This window comes from Stegodyphus dumicola, chromosome 3 (assembly GCF_044657685.1).
Source record: "Stegodyphus dumicola isolate Sdum_Otavi_A_Nest chromosome 3, ASM4465768v1".
Lineage (NCBI taxonomy): Eukaryota > Metazoa > Arthropoda > Arachnida > Araneae > Eresidae > Stegodyphus > Stegodyphus dumicola.
This window is the reverse complement of record NC_140770.1, coordinates 197,123,757-197,144,188: the sequence shown is the minus strand read 5'-3', so window position 1 is coordinate 197,144,188 and position 20,432 is coordinate 197,123,757. Positions and strand designations below refer to the sequence as shown.

Below are 20,432 nucleotides of genomic sequence, written 5' to 3'. Positions count from 1 at the left end.
ATTTTGGTAAGGCGATAAAGGTTACTAGCTAGGACATTAGCAGTGTATGTGGATAAAGTCGAGTGTGCGCCATGCCATTTTTGTGCAATTCTAGGATGTTTTTTAAGTGAAAATAGGCCGACGTGTACATGGATACCGTGCATGTGCTATTCTTAAAAACGCGGCAAGCAGTAGGCGATTCTGCACTTTCTCCCAATTTCGCACCTAATCTTCGTCATGATTAAGCACTTTTGTTCCATAAAAGTTCTAATATAAGCGTAATTAAATGTTGAGTTAAAAAAAAAAACATACCTTTACTTTGAGAAAACAAAATGGCATCCAAAACAAAACTAGTAGGTTGCTGTAGCGGGGTTGGTCGCCAAAAAATCGCCAAGTTACCATAATCCAAAGATTAACCGATTTCTCGTATAATGTTCATGCTTTAAAACATCTTTAAAATAAAACTTTTTTTCTTATATACAGTCAAAAGTTGTTAATCCGGACTCGTCGGGACTTCGGCGATTCTGGATTATAGATCATCAGTTTAAATCTCAAAAGATGGCATGCAGGAATTCTAAAATTAAAAATATGAAACCTTAATTTATGAAATAAAGAACAATTATAATCTAAAGGGTATCAAAATTTACAAAAACATACTTTCGTTTTGTACGATCCTTTGGGAGCTCCAGAATCGGAAATTCTATTTGACATAATCGAAAGTTCAAGTTTACTTTTATAAAATTGCTCTTATAGTCTGCAAAAAATAATAATCCGGATCCAATTCGAAGATTAAGGAACAACGCAATCATCAACATCAACTGAAATAGATAATTAGATAATTTTAGATTATGCCGTCCGTTATACATAAAACGTGCACGCAAAAACGTATTCTGTGCTTGCGCACACGCATATGCACAGTGGTAAAAGGTCTTACCCGCATGCGTAAACGCCTATGCGCATGTGTCAACGCGGCGCAAGCTCAGAAAGTTTTTAGCTTTGAGGTCCGGATTATAGATCATTCTGGATTATGGGTGTCCAAATTAACGACTTTTGACTGTATTTCCCAAAATGTTTACTTGTACGTTTATAATTAAAAAGTACCGGTACTTACGTATTATCGTAACTAGGTCAAAATTCGCATAAATTGCGAAATTTGGCAACCCTACGTGTTATACGCAGTTTTGTAAAAAGAGCATGTGGAGATTCACAAAATTTTCCTGCATTTTCGTGCAAATTTTTGTAATTTATGAGAAAATAGCAGTGTACATGGATAAAGTGAAGAGTGTGCGTAATGCCATTTTTGTGCAATTCTGGGATGTTTTTTTAAGTAAAAATAAGTTGACGTGTACATGGTTATGGCGAATACGGTTTTTAATCAGTGCTAAAAGCAATAGCCAAAAGATTTCCGCCGAAAAAATAATTCTGCAACTTATTCAAATTCGAAACCAGAAGGGTTTAATTGCTATTTTATATTTTAAAAGAAAATAATATAAAAAAATTGTATTAAAAATTATCTGTAATTAATAAATGTACATTTTCTTTCTATTCATACTTTTTTACTCAAACTTACAAATAGCGTCAACCTGGTTGCGATAATACGTAAGTACCAAAGTACCTTAAGATATTAGATTGAATGTTGAAATGTCATTATGAGAAAGAAAAAAAATTGGCTTTTGCTTCAATAGGATTGCATGTAAATCAAAATTTTATTAAAATTAATATGTTTATGAATTTTGTTATGAAATATCACATATCTTTTTAATATTTAAGCAGTATAAATCAATCTAATTAATTTAAGCAATACAAATTAATGTAGTAGTATGTGGTGTACAAAGAGTTTAAATATTTTTAAAAGAAAAAAAAAAAAGAAGAATGTCTAAATTAATTGAATACTAAGCATCTGTAAACTATATCCATGTTGGCATATAGAATGATATAGATGATATATTGTAATATCAGTGAATCGTAGAAACTTATTCAAGTTTGAAGTTTATTTTTGTGGACCTCACATCAGAGTCTACAATAATAATGTTCCATTATTAATATTTAAAAAATTCAAATGACAACTTATTGCAGATGTGAAATGATAATTTCAACTGGCTAATCAGTATCTTATACTATCGTAATGACTCTCAGGATTTTTCATTGCTTAATATTGTGATTTTTAATGAGATGTATTAAGAGTGTATTTTTAATCAGATTTTCTTTCATACGAATTTTTTGGAGCATGATATGATGCTCACTGGGATTGATTGCATAGTTATGATCTTGCTTTTTTTAAGAGAATTTGAAATATATTTTTGAATATTCTGTGTAATGGTTTTGCTATAAAACATCTTTAGAATGAACCTTTTTTTTCAATATGTAGACTAAACTTCAGATATACTTTTAATATATTAATGTATTAATAAGATTTATGTATTTCACTTAATGTCCACATGTGTATTTATTATTAAAAAGCATCTTAGGATCTCTGATTGAATCTTGAAAAATCTTTATGGGAATGAAGAAAAGAGAGTTCATTTTGCTTCAATATCATTGCACCGAAAAATAATTATAAAGCAATATTTTATTATATTAGAATTAATGAATTGATATTAATTTTATTATGAAATACTATATATGTTTGTTTAGTATTCAAGCAGTATAAAATCAGTCTTCATAATTTAAACAATATAAAATCATCTGAGAGCCTTAACATATTTTTTATTTTTATTACAAAATGAAAACATCTCATGTTTAGTTCATTATATATGTTATATTTTCATTGATATTAACATACCGTATAATTTTTATAAATAATTTTGTGTCCATTTTATTTCTGTATAAAAGTTCAGATATGTTTCAGTTTATTTAAATCAGCTCTGCTATATTTACAATATCACTCGAATCTTATTTTTATTTTCTGTTTGATAAATCGGTAGAACGGTATTTAGTATTTAAATATCCATCATTACGATGTAACATAGTACGTTATTATTCCTAAAATTCGAAATATTAGTTGTAAAAATTAATTTAACTTGACTTGAGTTTGAAATAAAACGCTGCGTACTACATAAATGAATCAGTCGGCTGCGTCTACCGAGGAACGATCGCCTTCGATTGTGACGTCACAAATCGGTGGAGCAGGCCTGTAGATATCTAGAGCTACTAGAGATACCTTTATAGTAGCCTTAGTAGATATCTAGTTGGCCTTGCTCGTTTTTTGTGGACAGCTACCATGAGGTATTTTTCAACACCCACCAACCCCGGAGACACCCATGAGAACGCTCTAAGGGATAATATCTCGTCCACTGTCTGTTTATGTCATGTGGTACATGCGAAACTCAACTGTTTATGTGAAAGACGGAGTACGCTGAATCGATCATTAATATCATAAAAAGAAATCGTAATTCATTCAACTAGGCAAAATTTTCCCTTTGTTGCATGGGGCAATCAAGATTGTCTCAACATCTAGTACCGCTTTCATCGTACTTCTCCCACTCTCCATGGAGTTACTAACAATGGTACCTCCTGTATACACGATGATCATGTTGTTGTTTCGGTGATATTTGTTTGTGGCTTTCAGTCCTCGCAATCTGCCTATCAAAGTTGCTTGAATCAGCAGCGTTTCCTATGACGCAGTCTCATAATTTTTAAAACTAGGCCTCAGTGTCCTTGGTGTTCTTTATCAAAATTCAGTGCTCTTTACAACATTCTCAAATTTTCAAGGGACATCTACCAACCGGATAATATAGACAGATTTACTAACAGATAATATCAATGTTGCCAAAATATCAGAACTTAAAATTATATTTTATAAACAAATACTATCATTTCCTTCCCCCCTTTTTTTCGGAACACACTGTGTTTGTTCGATTTCCTGCATGTGTTAGGACAATTTTCTGAATTCTCATTTGCTCGAAAATTTTCACAGCGTTTCTCGATTGGCGATAGCACCCTGATTGTTTGAGGGTATAACGTTGGCAGGCCTAGGAATTCTTTCGCTGCGATTTGACACTTAAACCGACGTGGTAGATGACAGGCAGTGGATAAATAACAAAACAGCTACAAACAGATACTTGGGAATTTGGACGGGGTACTCCCACGTTCCAGTTTTTCTTAGGAATTAAATATTGTTTTTATTCGGACCATCATGAAAGTAGAAAGAGTTGAGAGCGATACGTGATTATATGTCAAGTTCAACTTTCTGAAGAGCTGCTAAAGGGTCATTGAAAAATAATTTTTCCGAGAATTTCGTTGTGGTCAAATAGCTGAAGACGTAACACCGCAAGGCCAACTACGTGTCAACTAGTATTTGGCTACAATACTAGTTGGCTGTCAACTAGTAGGCTTAAAGTAGATATTTGACTGATTTACTTTTGAAACAAATATTCTTTATGAGCATTATGTAGACGACATTTTATACTTTATCATTAATACATTAACAAGAGCCTGCAAAGATTGTACGAAAAGATTGCTAATGTCTGAATCATGAAAAGACAAGCACTTTCTTTATTGTATTTCATTGTAGAGCAGTTAATTCAGCAACATCAACCTCTCAACCGTAACACGAAGGAGCGAAATACAATTTAAAAGTCCGATTTTTCGCATTTCTTCGTTGCTTAGAGCAAATGATGGCAGTCTGATTTTAAATTTATATATAGTAGAATTTTGGAAAACGTTTTCATAATTGAATTTTATGTACATATTTCAATGAGCATATGTCTTCTCAATTACCAGAAAGTGAGGACCTTCGTATCGATCATATACGAAATGTTACTTTGCAACTTTTGGACATCGATCACAGTTTTTGGGTAGATTTTATTTGGAAAGAAGAAAACCAAGCTATTATTAAAGATTTCTTAGATTCTCCAACTACTGTGATGCTTTTGGCATTTTGTGATCGAAATGGAAAACTTAGATTATCTGTGGAAATGCCAGAACGTCCACCAATGCCTAATATACTGGCCTTTTTTCTCAAACACAATGCAGTCATTTCAGTGACGGATTGTAAAGCCGAAATCAGTTTTGGGAATATTTATGATAAACCACTGAATCACTATTATGAATGTTTTGAAAAGGTTTGATGTGCTGTATATTTTTCTAATTTTTTAACAGAGTTAACAAATATCATATACATTCATTATCAAAAACAGACATAAAGATGTAAAATTTGTTTTAAAAAATTGGTTATTAACATATTGCATGTTAACGCCAGTTTATTGTTAAAAATATTGTATATGCCACTTTATCTATTGTGTAAGAGTTTTATGTAGATGCCCTGATGATATAATAATTTCATCTGTATACATGGTTTAAAAAAACTGCAATACATATCATAAAATTGTTTTAAGAAAATGCAATTCGGATATAAAAAGTGTGTGTGCTAAGAAGACAGCAAGCTCATAAGTATCTTTAATTTATCATATATTAGCGAATTTATATATACTATGTGCTTAATGGACGGGCTTTTTTTTTTTTTTTTTTTGGTTGTTGATCTTAAATCTAAAGATCCTAAAAATGACTGAAAACTAACTGATGTAACTGTATATTAATGATATATATATATATACTGAAAATATTGTGGACATCTGCAATAGGAACTCACATAGTGCCCTTGACAAAAAATACATATTTGCTTTTTTGTTTCCTTCATTTGGTATTCAGAACTTTTGTGCAGTAGGTCTTACTTAACACACCTTCTTGTTTGAAACAAAAATATTGTGTGTACGTGAACTTTTGGCATTTACAGCACTGGGCGGCATGTTTTCTGGGAGAAAAATTTTGAACTCCTACATCAATACACTGCATATTGTTGACTTAGAAAATTGGGTACTATTTGGTTTTGAGGGCCGTAAAAAATCGCCAAACAATTGTTGATGCCAGTGCTGCCAAAAATAATTGCGGCAACCCTAACGCAAGAAAGGAAGTATAATAGTAAATAACCATCTAAGATTGTTGTTTTAATATAGATGAAAGGTTAATTTCATAAAATACTCTTTCATTATTATAATTTATATAAAAAATGTTAAATATGACTGAATGGAAACATAAGAGCAAATAACTATTTCAGATCATTATTATAATTTATATAAGAATTGCTAAACATAACTGAATTGATGCCTGCATCGCTATCTCACTACTGAGTTATCACTAAAGCATAATTTCATCTCATTGGTGTTCAAACATAATTTTCCTATAATGAATGATGCCTTTTCTTTGAAAAAATTCTCAGTAAAATGCAGAATCACCCACTTATTTGTTTGCCGCTTTTTACAAGGATAAAAATAATTGGATTTTTGTCAATTTTCTTTTACTTCTTAAGTGAAAATAGGTCGATGTGTACATAGATAAAGTCAAGGGTATGCGCAGTGCCATTTTTGTGCAATTCTGGGATTTTTTTTTAAAGTGAAAATAGGTCGATGTGTACATGGATACCGAGTATGTGCAATTCTTAAAAACGCGTCAAGCAGTGGGTGATTCTGCACTTTACGAAAAATTCTATTGCAGACTTTTCTTCATGGGCAATTTCCAAATTGTTAAATCCATAGGATATCAAAAAAGAATTTAAAAATTAAACTAGTATTTCAATGGCATCTTAAGAAGTATAGAACTATATAAACTAACACAATCTGAAAATCAGCACGTACACTAGATTTTGCTGTTAAATGGGCGCATTTGCTAGATTTGGCGCTTTTGCGCATACATTTTCACTGCAATTTTTTTACGGTCCTCAAAACGGAATAGTACCGAAAATTGTATTATCATAGGTGCTCTTGATTAGTTCAACAAAATAGAAGGGAAGATGTTTTTTATTTCCACCTCTAGAGCAAATGAACTGCTTTAAATGCAGGACATGAAATTTTCATCTTTTGATTTGAGCTTTAATTTTTTTCAGTGGGAAATGGTGGGAGGAGTCCATTGAGCCTGAGCCTTTTTAGTTTCTCCAATAATTGAGGATTAGGTGTGAAATGAAGTCCATTATTTTTTAGGTGTATACCAGTCAGTTGTTAATTTTCATTGGTTTTTGCATTAATGATGTTAAATCCTTTTTTGGCAGTCAATTTCTTCATCGAGTTCAACTTTGTTGGAAAGCTTCTTGAAGTGGTTACTCTGTGGAATATCCATAGGTGTATTTTCCTCAGGGCTCTTCGCTGTCCTGAGTGATTTACATTCTTTCTTTTCGATAGGCTCTTTATTGGTTCTTTTTTTTTTTTTTTTTAATTCCTTCATAGGTTTAATCAGAGATTTTTCTAAGTGTTGAAAGTCTTCAAAGCGTATGCCAAGCATTTTTTGCATGTTTTAAGATCTGTGTAATCCCTGCATCATTATTTGCAGTCTATCTTTGCCAAGCTTCTTTCTAATTTCTTCCAGCTTTGTGGTAGTTGTTTTCATTTTTCACCTCTTGGATTCCTTTTTACACTTGTCTTTTAATTCTTCATATCAAAGTTTGTTTTCCTAAAATCATTAGCCATTAAAATATTTTTCTCCTGCTTGAGTATATGGATAAATCAGTATCAGTAGTGTCACTATAACTGTCAGGCAGTTCGAGTAGACTGAAGGGTACCTCTTGTATTATCGCAAAGTTGTTTCATTTATTGCAAAGTTGTTGTTTCATTTATCGCCAAGTTGTTGTTTCGTTTATCCCCAAGTTGTTGTTTCATTTATGATAGCCTGAGTAGTTGAATGTTCCATAAATATACTTTTACCTAGAACTGGGTGCTCCTTTGATTTTTTTAAGCGAAAATATATCGATGTGTACATGGACAAAGGGAGTGTACAATGCCAAGTTTATGCAATTCTCTGATTTTTTTAAAGTGAAAATAGGTTGTTGTGTACATGGATAAAGGGAGTACACAATGCCTAGTTTGTGCAATTCTGTAATTTTTTTTTTTAAAGTGAAAATAGGTCAGTGTGCACATGGATACCAAGTTTATGAAATTCGTTGACTTGTTATTTTGTCTTTGTGTAGTGGCAATTTTTGGCGCTAAAATCGACACTACACAAAGCCAAAATAACAAGTCAAAGAAGTGCACAAACTCGGTATTCATGCGCCGCCAAAAATCGCCAAGGGGTACCTGTAACTATACTTTTACCCTATCAGGCCATAGATAACACAGATCACAGAGTTGCTCTATAAATCACAGCTAATCTGATGCACATCTGCTGACTGATTCTGCACTCAAAATGATGTATGTTAATATCAAGGAAAAGTAAATTACCTTTGGCAAGGTAATACTTATACTAAAAATGAAATCTGTTTATTCATTACAAAGCAGCTCTTGTGCTTTAATATTAGCATTGTGAAATTCACAAGCTTCTTATGTGAGCACTCAAGAGCAGCTGATACAGGAATATTTGTAAATAAAGATTTCTTATCAAAAAAAATCATGATAGATTTATGAGCTTTGGTAATGAAGTTTAATTCACAAAATCATAGGGATTTTTTACTTTGGAAAGAATGTAATTAGAAGCAGTAAAAATCTTTTGACAAAATGTTTTAAGTAATAACTTGATTAAAAAAATTGCCAATGTAAAATTTAAAACTAGGCAAAAAAGCAAACTGCTGCAGAATTTGAATCAAACATTATCAATCTCACAAGCAATCAGACATAGATTCCTTTTCTTCCCCAAAAGTATTTGATTCTAAAGAAGGACCTAATGCCCGATTGCATTTCAAAATCCATTCTGAGGTTACTTTTTTTTTTACTTATTTTTAAAATGTTAGAATGATGTATTAATGTTGAAAATAATCAAATGAAGGCAGTATTTACTTTTATGATTTTCAAAAATGCATAAAATTTAGCATGATTAGGAAAATGAGGCATTAACTTCTTTCATGTACAACTGTTTAAGAGCATACATGATTTAATGACAGATTTTATTTTGAAGAGAGATTGATTAGATGTACCTGTTTTTAGAATCTAATGAGGTCTTTCATCAAGCAGTTTATTGACACCATTCTGCATCTGTGCTTTTAATTTCGGATGACAGTTTAGCTTTCTTTGTCAGTTTTAAAAGCATCAAAATTTTTGCTGATTAGCAGCATACAGAGAACTATTTGTTTTTCCAATGTAAATTACATCTTGATATCATATTGACATTGGGAATTATTTATGTTATATATTGTGCTATATAATGCAATATATGTTATTAATAAAAAATTCAGTATTTTAATTAAAAAGTTCAATATTTAAAATTTTTGGTACTTTTCTGTTTTGCCGGCGCAGGCGTTAAAGTCGCCAATAATGGTACAACTGATGCCAAATGGAATATCCTCGCTGGTAACCTTTAACGCCTCATTTTCAAAACAAGTCATAGCCATTTCTTATCAGATTGATTGTTTCTTTCCATACTGGCAAACAATTACTTACAGTCTTTACTAGATAGCTAAATTTTATGCCCTAAGACCATTCGCGGTAATCAAGTCAATTAGGATGCAATCAAACCGCTCACCCAAAGGCAGAAATATAGAAAAGGCAAAATCAAGGGTTAAATTCATCAATTGTAAGGAGAATACACTAGCGAAGTAAAGCACTGCGGCTTTACATAACTTCTGAGTAAGCTATTTGTAAGAACTGAAATAATTCTTGCATTTTAAACTTTATTCCAAATTAAGATTTAACTTGAAATTGATGTAGATAATTACTGAGAGAATTAGATTTTTGTAGCGTAGGCTACATGAGATGAGATCACTTGGGGTCACATTATATGAACCGGAGAATCAGCTTGTTGAACTATGAAAGCATCGTAACTTCTTAAATTAATGTCTTTTTACAAATTTATTGTCTTTATTTATTGGCGTTTTACAAAATTTTAAACGATGTTAAAATGCCTTCAAAATAAAAAATTCTTAGAACTAACATTTGTTAAGATTTTTTATGTATATACTGTATGTTGTCGCCAATAAAGTCTGCTTGGCAAGATTTGCGCCGGCGAAATAGAAAAGTACCAAATTTTTGAGTAATTTGTTTATTAAATTTAATTAATACCTTTGTGGTCCATTTTATTATATAGTATTTGAAAATACATTTGATAGTATATTATGTTACTCACATTAATCAGTACTGCTAGGTCATTTGTCCTATTTTCTGCAATCCCTTAAATAATGAAAGATGGCCCAAAGAAATTGCAGATGATATTGCTCTTCATTTCCAAAATTTCCAGAAGTCACTGACTTATCATATTGGTCTTGCACATGGAAAGACCATTTTGATGATACCAGAAACTGCGAGACAAATTGCAAATATGGAAATAGAAAACATTTCATGGTAACCATTTTAATTTTTATTTATTTCTAAAACAAAATTTTTCAAAATTCTTTATTCACATTTAGATTTTTAGATAATTATTATTATTTGTAAATATTTATAAGACAGCATCTTAAATAATCTATTATCAGCTGTTATCATAAGCTATTATCAGTAAGCACAGCAGGGCTGTGGAGTCGGAGTCAGGCAGATTTTGGGGTAAAAGGAGTAGGAGCTGGAGTCGCTAAAATCAGGTCGATTCCGACTCCAGTTTTTGTTGGACAGTTTAAATTTGAAATGAAATTAAAAATTAATGACAACTGAGTTATTATTTTTATTTATGGACTATATACATTAATAGATAGTTATTTTCTACTTTATTGACATATTAATAAATAAATGTAAGGGAGGAGGATGGATGTGATATTTGCCATTAGTGATTAAACTGATTCATTTAGTTACAAATTTCACTGGTAAATTTAAGTAAGCAGCAATAGCAGCAAGAACTCCCAAAATTGATGCCATTCTTAGGAAGCGAGCAGGAAAAGGAGCAATTATTGATTAAGCAAAGCGATAAGGAACTACATATTTAATGATAAAGAGGTTATTAGAATTAAGAACTTTTTTAGAAGATGCAGATAACCCTAATGTTTCACTAACAGAATGACTGTGGAATGATCATACAGAATTGCGAACTCTTCCTTCTACATCGTCTATAGCCACAAAAAAGCTTCAATCTGAAGAATTGACAGGAGGGAAAATGGAAGAATGTGATGTTTGTTCTTTCTGAAATGGAAGGTTTATTGAAGAAGGAATTATTTCTTCAATGAAGAAAAGAGAAACTAGTTTGCTAGACAATGAGATCTTGCTGGGTTCAATATATGTAGACCTGAAATACTGAATTTTCTTGGATGACGAACAAATTAAAAAGGCAAAGAAAGCCATCTATGAACTTACTATTCTCAGAACAATTGAAGAATTCGAATCAGGACAGTCAAACTGCAGACTTTGCAATTGAGTCTCTACCATCCTCTTCCAGTGATGAATTAGATTTTGAGAAATATTTTTGGATACTCTTGAAAAGGCTAAGGCAAAGTGAATGAAAATAATGAACTAAGAGCCTTTAGATATAAAAATGAAAAAATACGAACAAAATTTCTACACGGCTTTTGAAGAAACAGAGAAAAAATCTATCATGAAAAGTTAAAAGAAGTAAGCCCTAACAGTAACAGCTCTTTCTCCTACTCAGTTTAGTGTGGAAAGACTCTTCTCAGCTCTGAAGTTTATCAGATCAGATCTATGGGCTTCACAAAGAAGATCTTGCCAAAGCTATACTGTTTCTTAGAAATAACTTATGCCAATTTTTCTATTTCATAATAAATGCTAATTAATATAAATAATTTGCTATGCCATCAAATTTTTTTCCTGTAACATCTATTACTTCTTTTATATTAAAAAAAATAAGCTGTAACCCATATATATATATTTTTATACATATATATATATATGAGGGAGTCGGAATCCAGCTGAAGTCAGAGTCGAATTCATTAAAATGAGGGAGTTGGAGTCAGAGTCGAACTGATTAAAATGAGGGAGTCGGAGTCGATCATTATCCCCACCGACTCCACAGCCCTGGGCAGATAGCCCTCGAGGTTTTGCCGTAATCACACAAACCAAACCATACGAATCGTTGAGCCCACTATTGAAAGTACTTAATTCCTTTCCTCCAGCATCAAGGGAAACCGAGGTAATGATAAAATACTTAAGTACTAGACATATTTTTTTGGCTGTTTTTAATGAGATAACCCTTTTAGGTTAAAAGGTTTCTGTTAATATGTTCTTTAATGTTAATACAATCGCAAAATATTTAAATCTTTGACTGCTAACTCTGGGGGCATTTTAAAATTAATTCTCCGATTTTGTATTTTTTCAGTAGTTGCTACATTTTGTATATTACTGATGCATATTGTTGTTCATTCTTTTTTATTGGACCCACCATCAACTGAATGAAAACACCATTGAATACTTGTAATTGCAACCTAGATTTTGTTCTTAGCGATGGCATTAGTATTTTTGTGGTTTTTTACATTTTGATGTGAAAATAATCAGATTTCTTTTAAAACTTCTTTCATGAAGGCATTTCATGTAAGGCAGGTAGATGACCTATGAATGCTTTGCATTAATATGTCACATTGTTGAGATGAATTCAGCTGTTCAACAAAATAATATATAATGGTAATAGCTTTCTCTTCAGTTCTGCTTGATATGCTTGTGTAATGCTCCTCTATGCAAAAAATGTAAAATAGAGTAAATATAACAAAAATAAGTTTTTGTTATATCCGCTTGGTTATGTGGATTCTTTTGACAGTATAAATTATTTTCATTCTTTGGGATTGACCTTACTTCTCCAAAAGAATAAAATTCTGGATGGATCTTTTAATCTAGCTTTGAAGGCTAAATCTAAAATAAATTTAATAAAAAAAATCCTTTAAAAAGTTTTATTAAAATTTAATTGTTAAAGCAATATTTTTGATTTAAAATACATTGTTTCTATTTGTTTTAAAATTCTACACCATCTTTTTTCATTTAAATGTTTATCTTATTCAGGTGATACTGATTGAAGTAAATTAATTGTATATAAAACTGTGTTAATTTAAAACTATTTATTCATTCTTATTTTAGTGAAAATACTGACTGGAAGCATATCAATTCCATAACTGAAATGCTAAAAGACTGGATTCCTATCATCACTGAAATTTTGGAACTCACCCCTGAACATATTCTTTCAAAAGTTGACCAAGGGCCACTGACTGAAATTACATTTTGGAATGATCGAAAAAATAACTTGGAATTCATATATTTACAAGTGAAATACTGCTTTGCTCACAATTGTTACTGTGTTTACTCATGTATTCCACCCCTCTTTCACTAATTTTATTGGACAAGAATAGATGGGGAAATTATGTGAATAATTTAATTTCTGATGCACCAGGTTATAAGAACAAAACAAATGAAAAGTATTTATCAATAAACGACCGGTAGTTATGATAATATTATTTATTTAAAAGAAACTTACATTTCAATAAGAATATGTTATTTATCAATAAACTACCAGTAGTTATGATAATATTATTTATTTAAAAGAAACTTACATTTGAATAAGAATATGTTAACATTGCTGTATCTAATAAGCTGTCTTCCTTCCTTGTATCTTGAATATCACATCTCATATTAGTGCCCATTGCTAATCTCTAGGTCTCAATTCATTCAGTACTGCTAGAATTCCCATCTGTGTTTGTCTGCTATAGTTTGGTCATTGCCATCATTGCCATTGTCATCATCTTCATCACCATTCAGTTTGTTTTCCTTGTTGGAATGCTTTTTAGATTTTCAGAATCATCAAAAGAGCTTTAGATATTCCTATTTACTTGATGGCTTTCACTCTTGCTGCTTCATCAATAAAAGCCCATGTATCTAAATCCTATTAGTACATCAGTTAGTAAAACAAAAACAATCACTACATGGATGAATAACAATTTTAAAGTTTAGAGGATTTTATTTTCTGAATTTCCCCATCAGGATTCAAACTTTGGACCTCTCGAATATGCATCAAGTGCGATTCCAGTTTTACCACAGAGGCATATGGAAAGAAGGGAGAAAATACCTTATATACTCCCCCTTTTCAATGGCAACTGGGGATGGAGACTCAGTTGCCAAATCCTGGTGGTGACGAATTATCGTCCATCACCTTTTAGTTTGGGTATCACCTGTAGAGTCATTAGCGTTTTTTATGCTGGAGACATAAAAAATTAGCAATGTCCTTGCTGGGCTTCGAATTCCAGTCCTCCCAAATATGTGTTGAGTGTGCTTCCAGTTACACCAGGAAGGCATGCGAAAAAAAGGAAGAAAATCCATATAGGATTTTGCTCTTTTCTAATAAAACTTTTGTGATGATAAATAGTTATAATTTAAGTATTTTTAACTAAGATATCAAAATATGATAAACAATTCAAAATTAAAAGATATTTAAGTCTTTAAGAAAAATTGTTGTTTACTGCAGCATGACAAAAAATGAAAGAAAAAAGAAAAGCTGTTGGCCTCATTCTTGATTAAATTATTAATGTGGAGACTTAGCTAATATTAATCTGCTAATAGTATAGTGATTTCAATTTTAAAATGAAAATTAGATTTCATAAAAACAACACATACGTTGTGTTATTTATATGATATATATATCATGATATTTTCACCAATGGCATAACTAGAACTCTTGGGCTCTTATGCAAAAAGTTTTCCTGTCCCCCAATAAATTTACTGTGCTTAAAATTAAGAGTTAGAACATTCAAGGATTCCAGGACCCAATTTTTTCCCATCTGGAGTAACTGTTAAAAAATAAAAAAAGCACATTCTTTGGGAACCAGTTCAAAGGTACGTAACATGAAGAAAGAATAAAAGGAAAATATTTCCCCTTGACCAATTGTGAAATGCAAATTTACTTTAGTATGGGTGTAATATTTTACATCAGATGATTTTAATCAGTTTATTTAAGATTTTTTGTTTGCGTTCATGTGAGCGAGAGAGACAGATTTTTGTCTGCTTTCACCGAGATACATACTTATAAAAAATAAATAAGTCTATATAAAAAAAGGAATGTATCAATATAAAGTAGTATAGCATTAAGAAAAGGAATAAAGCCTAGATTTGCAGAGATTTTTAAATAAATGCAATATATTTTGAGTTTTTACATAAAATCTGTGCCAGTGTAAGTTTTTTTCGCTTATTTTAGCACTAAGAAATAACTAAAGAAAACTATTTGAGCATACAATTTTTATAGAAAATATGTATGGTAAAGTTTATTTTCCTCTCGTTTTAGAAAGTACACTAAACTACTTGAATACACGATTTTTATAAAAAATATGTATAGTAATTTTTTTTTTCTGTTTTCTTTTAATTTTTCTCAGTCTCATACTGCTCTTCTTCTCTAATGTTTTTTCATAATTAAGTGTAGTTATAACACTGGTGGCCAAAATTCATCATAAAGACAAATTTCCTTCTTCTTTAAAATTTATGCCTCCTAACCTTCATTGCCCCAAAATTATTTATCGATACCTGGACGTCCATTTTCTCAGCCATCTCAGCTTTAATGCTCAATAATGTTAGGTTTGATAACTGATATTGTGTCATAGTGTTTCTCAAAATGTTTTTATTAGTTTTCAGTTTTGAAAATGATCTCTCGCTCATGGCTGTGGTTACAGGTAATGAATGATAAATACAATACAAATTGCACACTGCTGAATAACTACTTGCCATGTCATAATATTTTACCACTGCTAATTTAGCTAAATCCTTAATGGATTTCAAATTTTGCATTTCTGTTTTGAAAGTATTTATAAATAACAGTATTTCCAGTACATTAGTAAAGTCTTTTTTATATGTTTTCTGGTATTTTTGAAACATTATTAATAATTTCCGTATTTGTTAATCATGACAGAGTTTTAGGTTTCAAAGAAGAAAACATTGTGATTTTTGTCATTCTAGTCATTCTGTATTTAAACTGAGTATTTAACTTATCAACAGCAGCATAAAAAATTGTTGCTTTAAAAGATATTTCGGAATTTTCAAACCTGTTATCCTCATATAACTTATCAAAACTTTTTTGTTTTTCTTTTTCTTTCATTTTCAAATTTTGTTTCTGTGCCCCATTTATTTGTAATAAACTCAGCTTCTTTCATAATATCTTGAAACTTGTTTCTCGTATTTTGCATACTGATAGAAACGTCTTTTAGATGTTGATGAGCTTTATTTAAGTTGATTGATTTTCTTTGTAATACTTGAGATGATTTTTTTAACCCATTTGCAATGTCTTTTTCTTGTACTTTTTTTGAAGTTAATTTAATTCAATTTAATGCTTTCAAGATGTCAAAGTATCTTAATTCAATTGCTATCAAGGATGTTAAATCGTCCAGCTCACCTTATAGGATTTAGTTTTTTGACAGTAATATCGGAGTCTCCCGAAGAGAGTAAACTTTTTAAACTTTCTCCGAAATACACTTGAATATTTTGAAGAATTTCAAAATCTCATTTATCACTAATAGCTTGAAAGCTGTCCTCTAGAGGGTATTCAAAATGAAAGTATACAGTTCTTTTGTTTTGCTGTCAGTTGAAGTTTGTGTGTGGGCAACACTGAGTTCAGCTGTTTCATCTCTTATAATAAAATCCATGTTTTAAGTTGAATCATGGAAATGTAGCTCAGCTGGACATTCAAGTGCCCCCTAAGCCTTCAGGTCTCTATCCAATGGCATTCCTTGCATACCTTATTTACATCACTGGTTTTCACTGCAAAATTATACAACAGTTTTTTTTTTTTAAAGTATTTGTGGTATTCATCACTTAACCTTCAAACCATTACACTCCAATTTTAAGTGTGTTTTGTAAGTAAATAAATTTATCTCATACATCTGAAAATGTTATGTGTAATGAATAATTTATCAATATATGATTTTTTGTGAAGAAACATGTTACAAAGCATTTGTACTTCATTGCAAAATTTCTTTAAAATGTGTAAAATAAAATAAAATACTACAAATAAAACATAAAATTAAAGTAAATCCGATATTTTAATTTAAAATTGCACCTTGCCTAAGAAAATGACCTGGGTTCATCACTGAAGTTTCAAGAACCTTTTTTAAAACTTGATTCACTGTTTGTAAGAAGAATGGATGTGCCTTTTTTAAACTCTTATGAAAATATGCAAAGAAAATTAAATGCCCACAATGGTTTTCTTTGAAAGATGTTCTACTTGAAATGAAGGCTCAGATTAAAAATTGAATGATTCCAAAGTTCCTGATATCTTCTTATCCTTATAGCCATCCAGTGGTTAGTGTTGCTGTCTGTCATACTGAAGAGCCTGAGTTTGAATCTCGAAGAAGGCATGGATGTTTGTAAGAGTATAGTGTCTGTGCAGATAAAGGGGCACTCAAAATACGTAGTGATCCAAAATCCTCTCAAAAAGTTGGTGGTAGGGGGGAAGAGTACTGGGAGACTCTCAGACTGCTTTCCCCCCCTCCCCAGTGTGTTCTTCCTCAGAATTCCATCCAGGGTGGAAGCTTAGCAGTTAACAAGGCCTAGTGTTACCTAATGTGCTTATATAGGTACACAAGTGCTGGCCTTGCTTCATCCTTTATAACTTATTAAAACAGACAATCATTTGGACCTGATCCAGCTATTTTTAAGCTGCATATATTCCAAGAAAGCTTAAAGATTTGAGCTTCAGAGACTATTTTCATGCTGTATCTCAATCCAGAATTAATATATGCATATACCGGTGGCTCACTGAGGGATCATCTGATGCTGAAAGAGAAATTCATTCTATTTTTAAAACTCTATTCTTGTAGGAAACTGATGAGCTGCCTTTGATAAAGAAATCGTTGTTGCCATTAAAATAATATCTTGCTTTCCATTGTTGCCCCAACAGAGTGGTCTTATCTGGAACAACCTAAATGTACTAATTCAGAAGTCAAACAACAAAAATCAGCGTTATATTTACAAAATTTTCACAGGACTAGTTTCGATGGTTTTACCGAACCACCATCTTCAGCTGCAAAACCGCAAATGAACAAGATAGGAGATAGTGATTAAATAAGATAAGAAAGCCTGGACATGAATAAGCAAGTGGCGCCATCTGTTGGTGAAACCAGAACTAAAACATAATTTCTTTATTTCTTATAATTTAGAAAAAAGGAAACACAGAAGTCTTCTGTTGCTCAACATTGTTGGTCCGAAAACCACACTTTCAGTTTTTCTGCTGCCAAAATTATTCAAAAAACATCTTCCATTGGAGAACTGGATTTTCTAGAGGCATTTCACATTCATAAAAATCTTTCTGTTCTAGTTAACGATCCTAATTCCAATCCAAATTTGCCTTCGGCCTTTAAAGAAATTATGTTTTAGTTCTGGTTTCACCAACAGATGGCGCCACTTGCTTATTCTTGTCCAGGCTTTCTTATCTTATCTAATCATTATTTCCTATCTTGTTCGTTTGCGGTTTTGCAGCTGAAGATGGTGGTTCGGTAAAACCATCAAAACTAGTCCTGTGAAAATTTTGTAAATATAACGCTGATTTTTGTTGTTTGACTTCTGAATTAGTATTTATTCTTCGTGTTATTGTGTCTTAACCTAAATGTATTTGAGGTTCTGGTTGAATATATTTTTTTTCCATCCACTCTTAGAACCAAAAGTAGCAAAATCATGATACTATAATGTTTCATAAAAGATGTTTTTTTATGTTCTAAAAAAGTCTTATTATTTGGAATAGTGGTTTTCGTTATCTGGCACATTAATTGATCTCTCTGTCTTGCATTCCCTTAAAGCTGCTACTGGATCACATTACCAGATTATAAAGCTGTCAAATCTGTTAAGTTCTGGCTTCTAATATTTAAGAATTCCACTTTTACCTTGAGCAACTGAAGATCGAAGGAAAAGTCGTTTGTTTCCAATGAATTCATACTCATTACAATCAGTAGTTACAGAAATGAGTGAGCCAGTATGCTAGCAAAGAGGGACATGCTGATAAACCAATTAAAAAAAAGCACAAAGAAACCTGTAAAGAAGTCTTACTATTTTACAAAGCTATTCATAAACACTTGAAATGTGGGTGGAACGAATGGCATTTTCTTATATATATTTGGATTTAAAAATAGTAGATAAACCTCATATAAAAGCAGCTGCAAATCTCAGATTTGTTATTGGACTTGATTATCTAAAGAGTCATCTACACTGTTTTGACATCTTAAGAAAACCTGGACTACTTGCTGTATGGGAAAGAAATGTACAGGATCTACATTATAAAATGCTCGACACTGCATGGATCCTTCAAAGTGGTTAGGTATTGGGTAAATTAGGATTTATGAATTGGATTTTCAATAAATAAATAAAGAAAAGAAACTGTTGAATTTACACTTGTATGTTGGATACATTTTTGCTGCTGATATCTCCTATTCATAGTACATAAAGTAAATAACATTTAAATTTGTGTAGATTAAAATAAAAACAAAATGTTCATATGTATTCAGAATTCAAATTCTGAAATTAATTATTTAAGTGCTTAAAATTTTTGAAAAAAAATCAAATATCTTTTAGTTATAAATATGCATTAATGCTATATTTTAGTTTAAATTTTCTGAATCATTAAGTGCCTGTGAGATTATTATTAAACTAAACATTAATATTTTATTGTTTCTTAAATATATATAGTATCTTGATTTATAGTGTTGTTATTTTCATAGTTTATTTATTTAAAGTGTTCTTATATAGGTGAATGATCCTATTATTCAAAAAATGGTTTCAGTACTTGAAAAGACAAATAATCACCATTTTCCAAAATTTAAAAAATTGCTTCAAGATGTTGCTGAAGGTAAGTCACCACTTTTATGTCTAATTATACAAGAAATTCCTTTTCTACAGGAAACTGATATTAATTTTTTGCTTATTATCTTTAGGATTAGATGAAGCTAGAGAAATATGTTCTAGTTTATCAGAAATATCACCTCAGTTACAAGCATTAGAAGCATGTGACTTTGATAAACTAATAGATGAAATTCCTGCTTTTATAAAATCACCATGGATTCCATGCAAGTATTACAGAACTGTTCCAAGTAGAATTTCTGTATTGTTGAAGAAGATTTGCAATCTTATAATTGAAAAGGTCAATTTTTTATTAATTTTCCTCTTTGCAACCAAATTAAGAAATGTGTTTACATGCTGATGAAATTTATGAGTAGAAATTCTATTATATATGTTTTCCATTTAATTTCTTAATGGTTTTATCTAATTTATTATACTTTAATGATGTCACTTCAATAAGCACTATAACTAAAATTTATATTATCTACAAGGACCGCCAGATCAGGACCTATAACATTGACTTACATGAAAATAAAAAAGTCACATATTCTAAAAACATTATAATATACTTTGGTGATTAAAGATAGTATATAATTAATAGTAAATTTGCTGCTCAGATTTTATTCATAGATGCGTATCTATTTTTATTTACTTTTTTTAATGGCAATGTACAGTACAAATAATACACTTTTACGACCTTTGCAGTAATAAGGAGAATTCATATATTCAGTGCGTAGTCTGTTCTTTCAGTCTTTTATATCATGTTTTGTAAGTTTAAAGGAATTTTTTAAAATTTATTTCATTGTATTTTATTATTTC

At 31.0% G+C, this 20,432-nt stretch overlaps 1 protein-coding gene across 3 annotated transcripts in view; it reads left to right on the top strand.

The window, feature by feature from the left end:
• Nucleotides 1–3,912: 3,912 nt before the first annotated feature.
• LOC118184455 (dynein beta chain, ciliary-like) overlaps nucleotides 3,913–20,432 on the top strand; it is a 121,667-nt gene continuing 105,147 nt past the window's right edge. Inside the window, exons 1-5 of one of the 3 annotated variants that reach the window (XM_085813726.1) lie at nucleotides 3,913–5,042; nucleotides 10,036–10,232; nucleotides 12,894–13,077; nucleotides 19,524–19,623; nucleotides 19,709–19,914. In XM_085813726.1, the coding sequence (XP_085669852.1) occupies nucleotides 4,683–5,042; nucleotides 10,036–10,232; nucleotides 12,894–13,077; nucleotides 19,524–19,623; nucleotides 19,709–19,914 (1,047 nt within the window). In that variant the 5' untranslated portion in view covers nucleotides 3,913–4,682. The remainder of the gene's footprint in view (nucleotides 5,043–10,035; nucleotides 10,233–12,893; nucleotides 13,078–19,523; nucleotides 19,624–19,708; nucleotides 19,915–20,432) is intronic. The other 2 variants (XM_085813727.1, XM_085813728.1) reach the window with 2 other exon arrangements.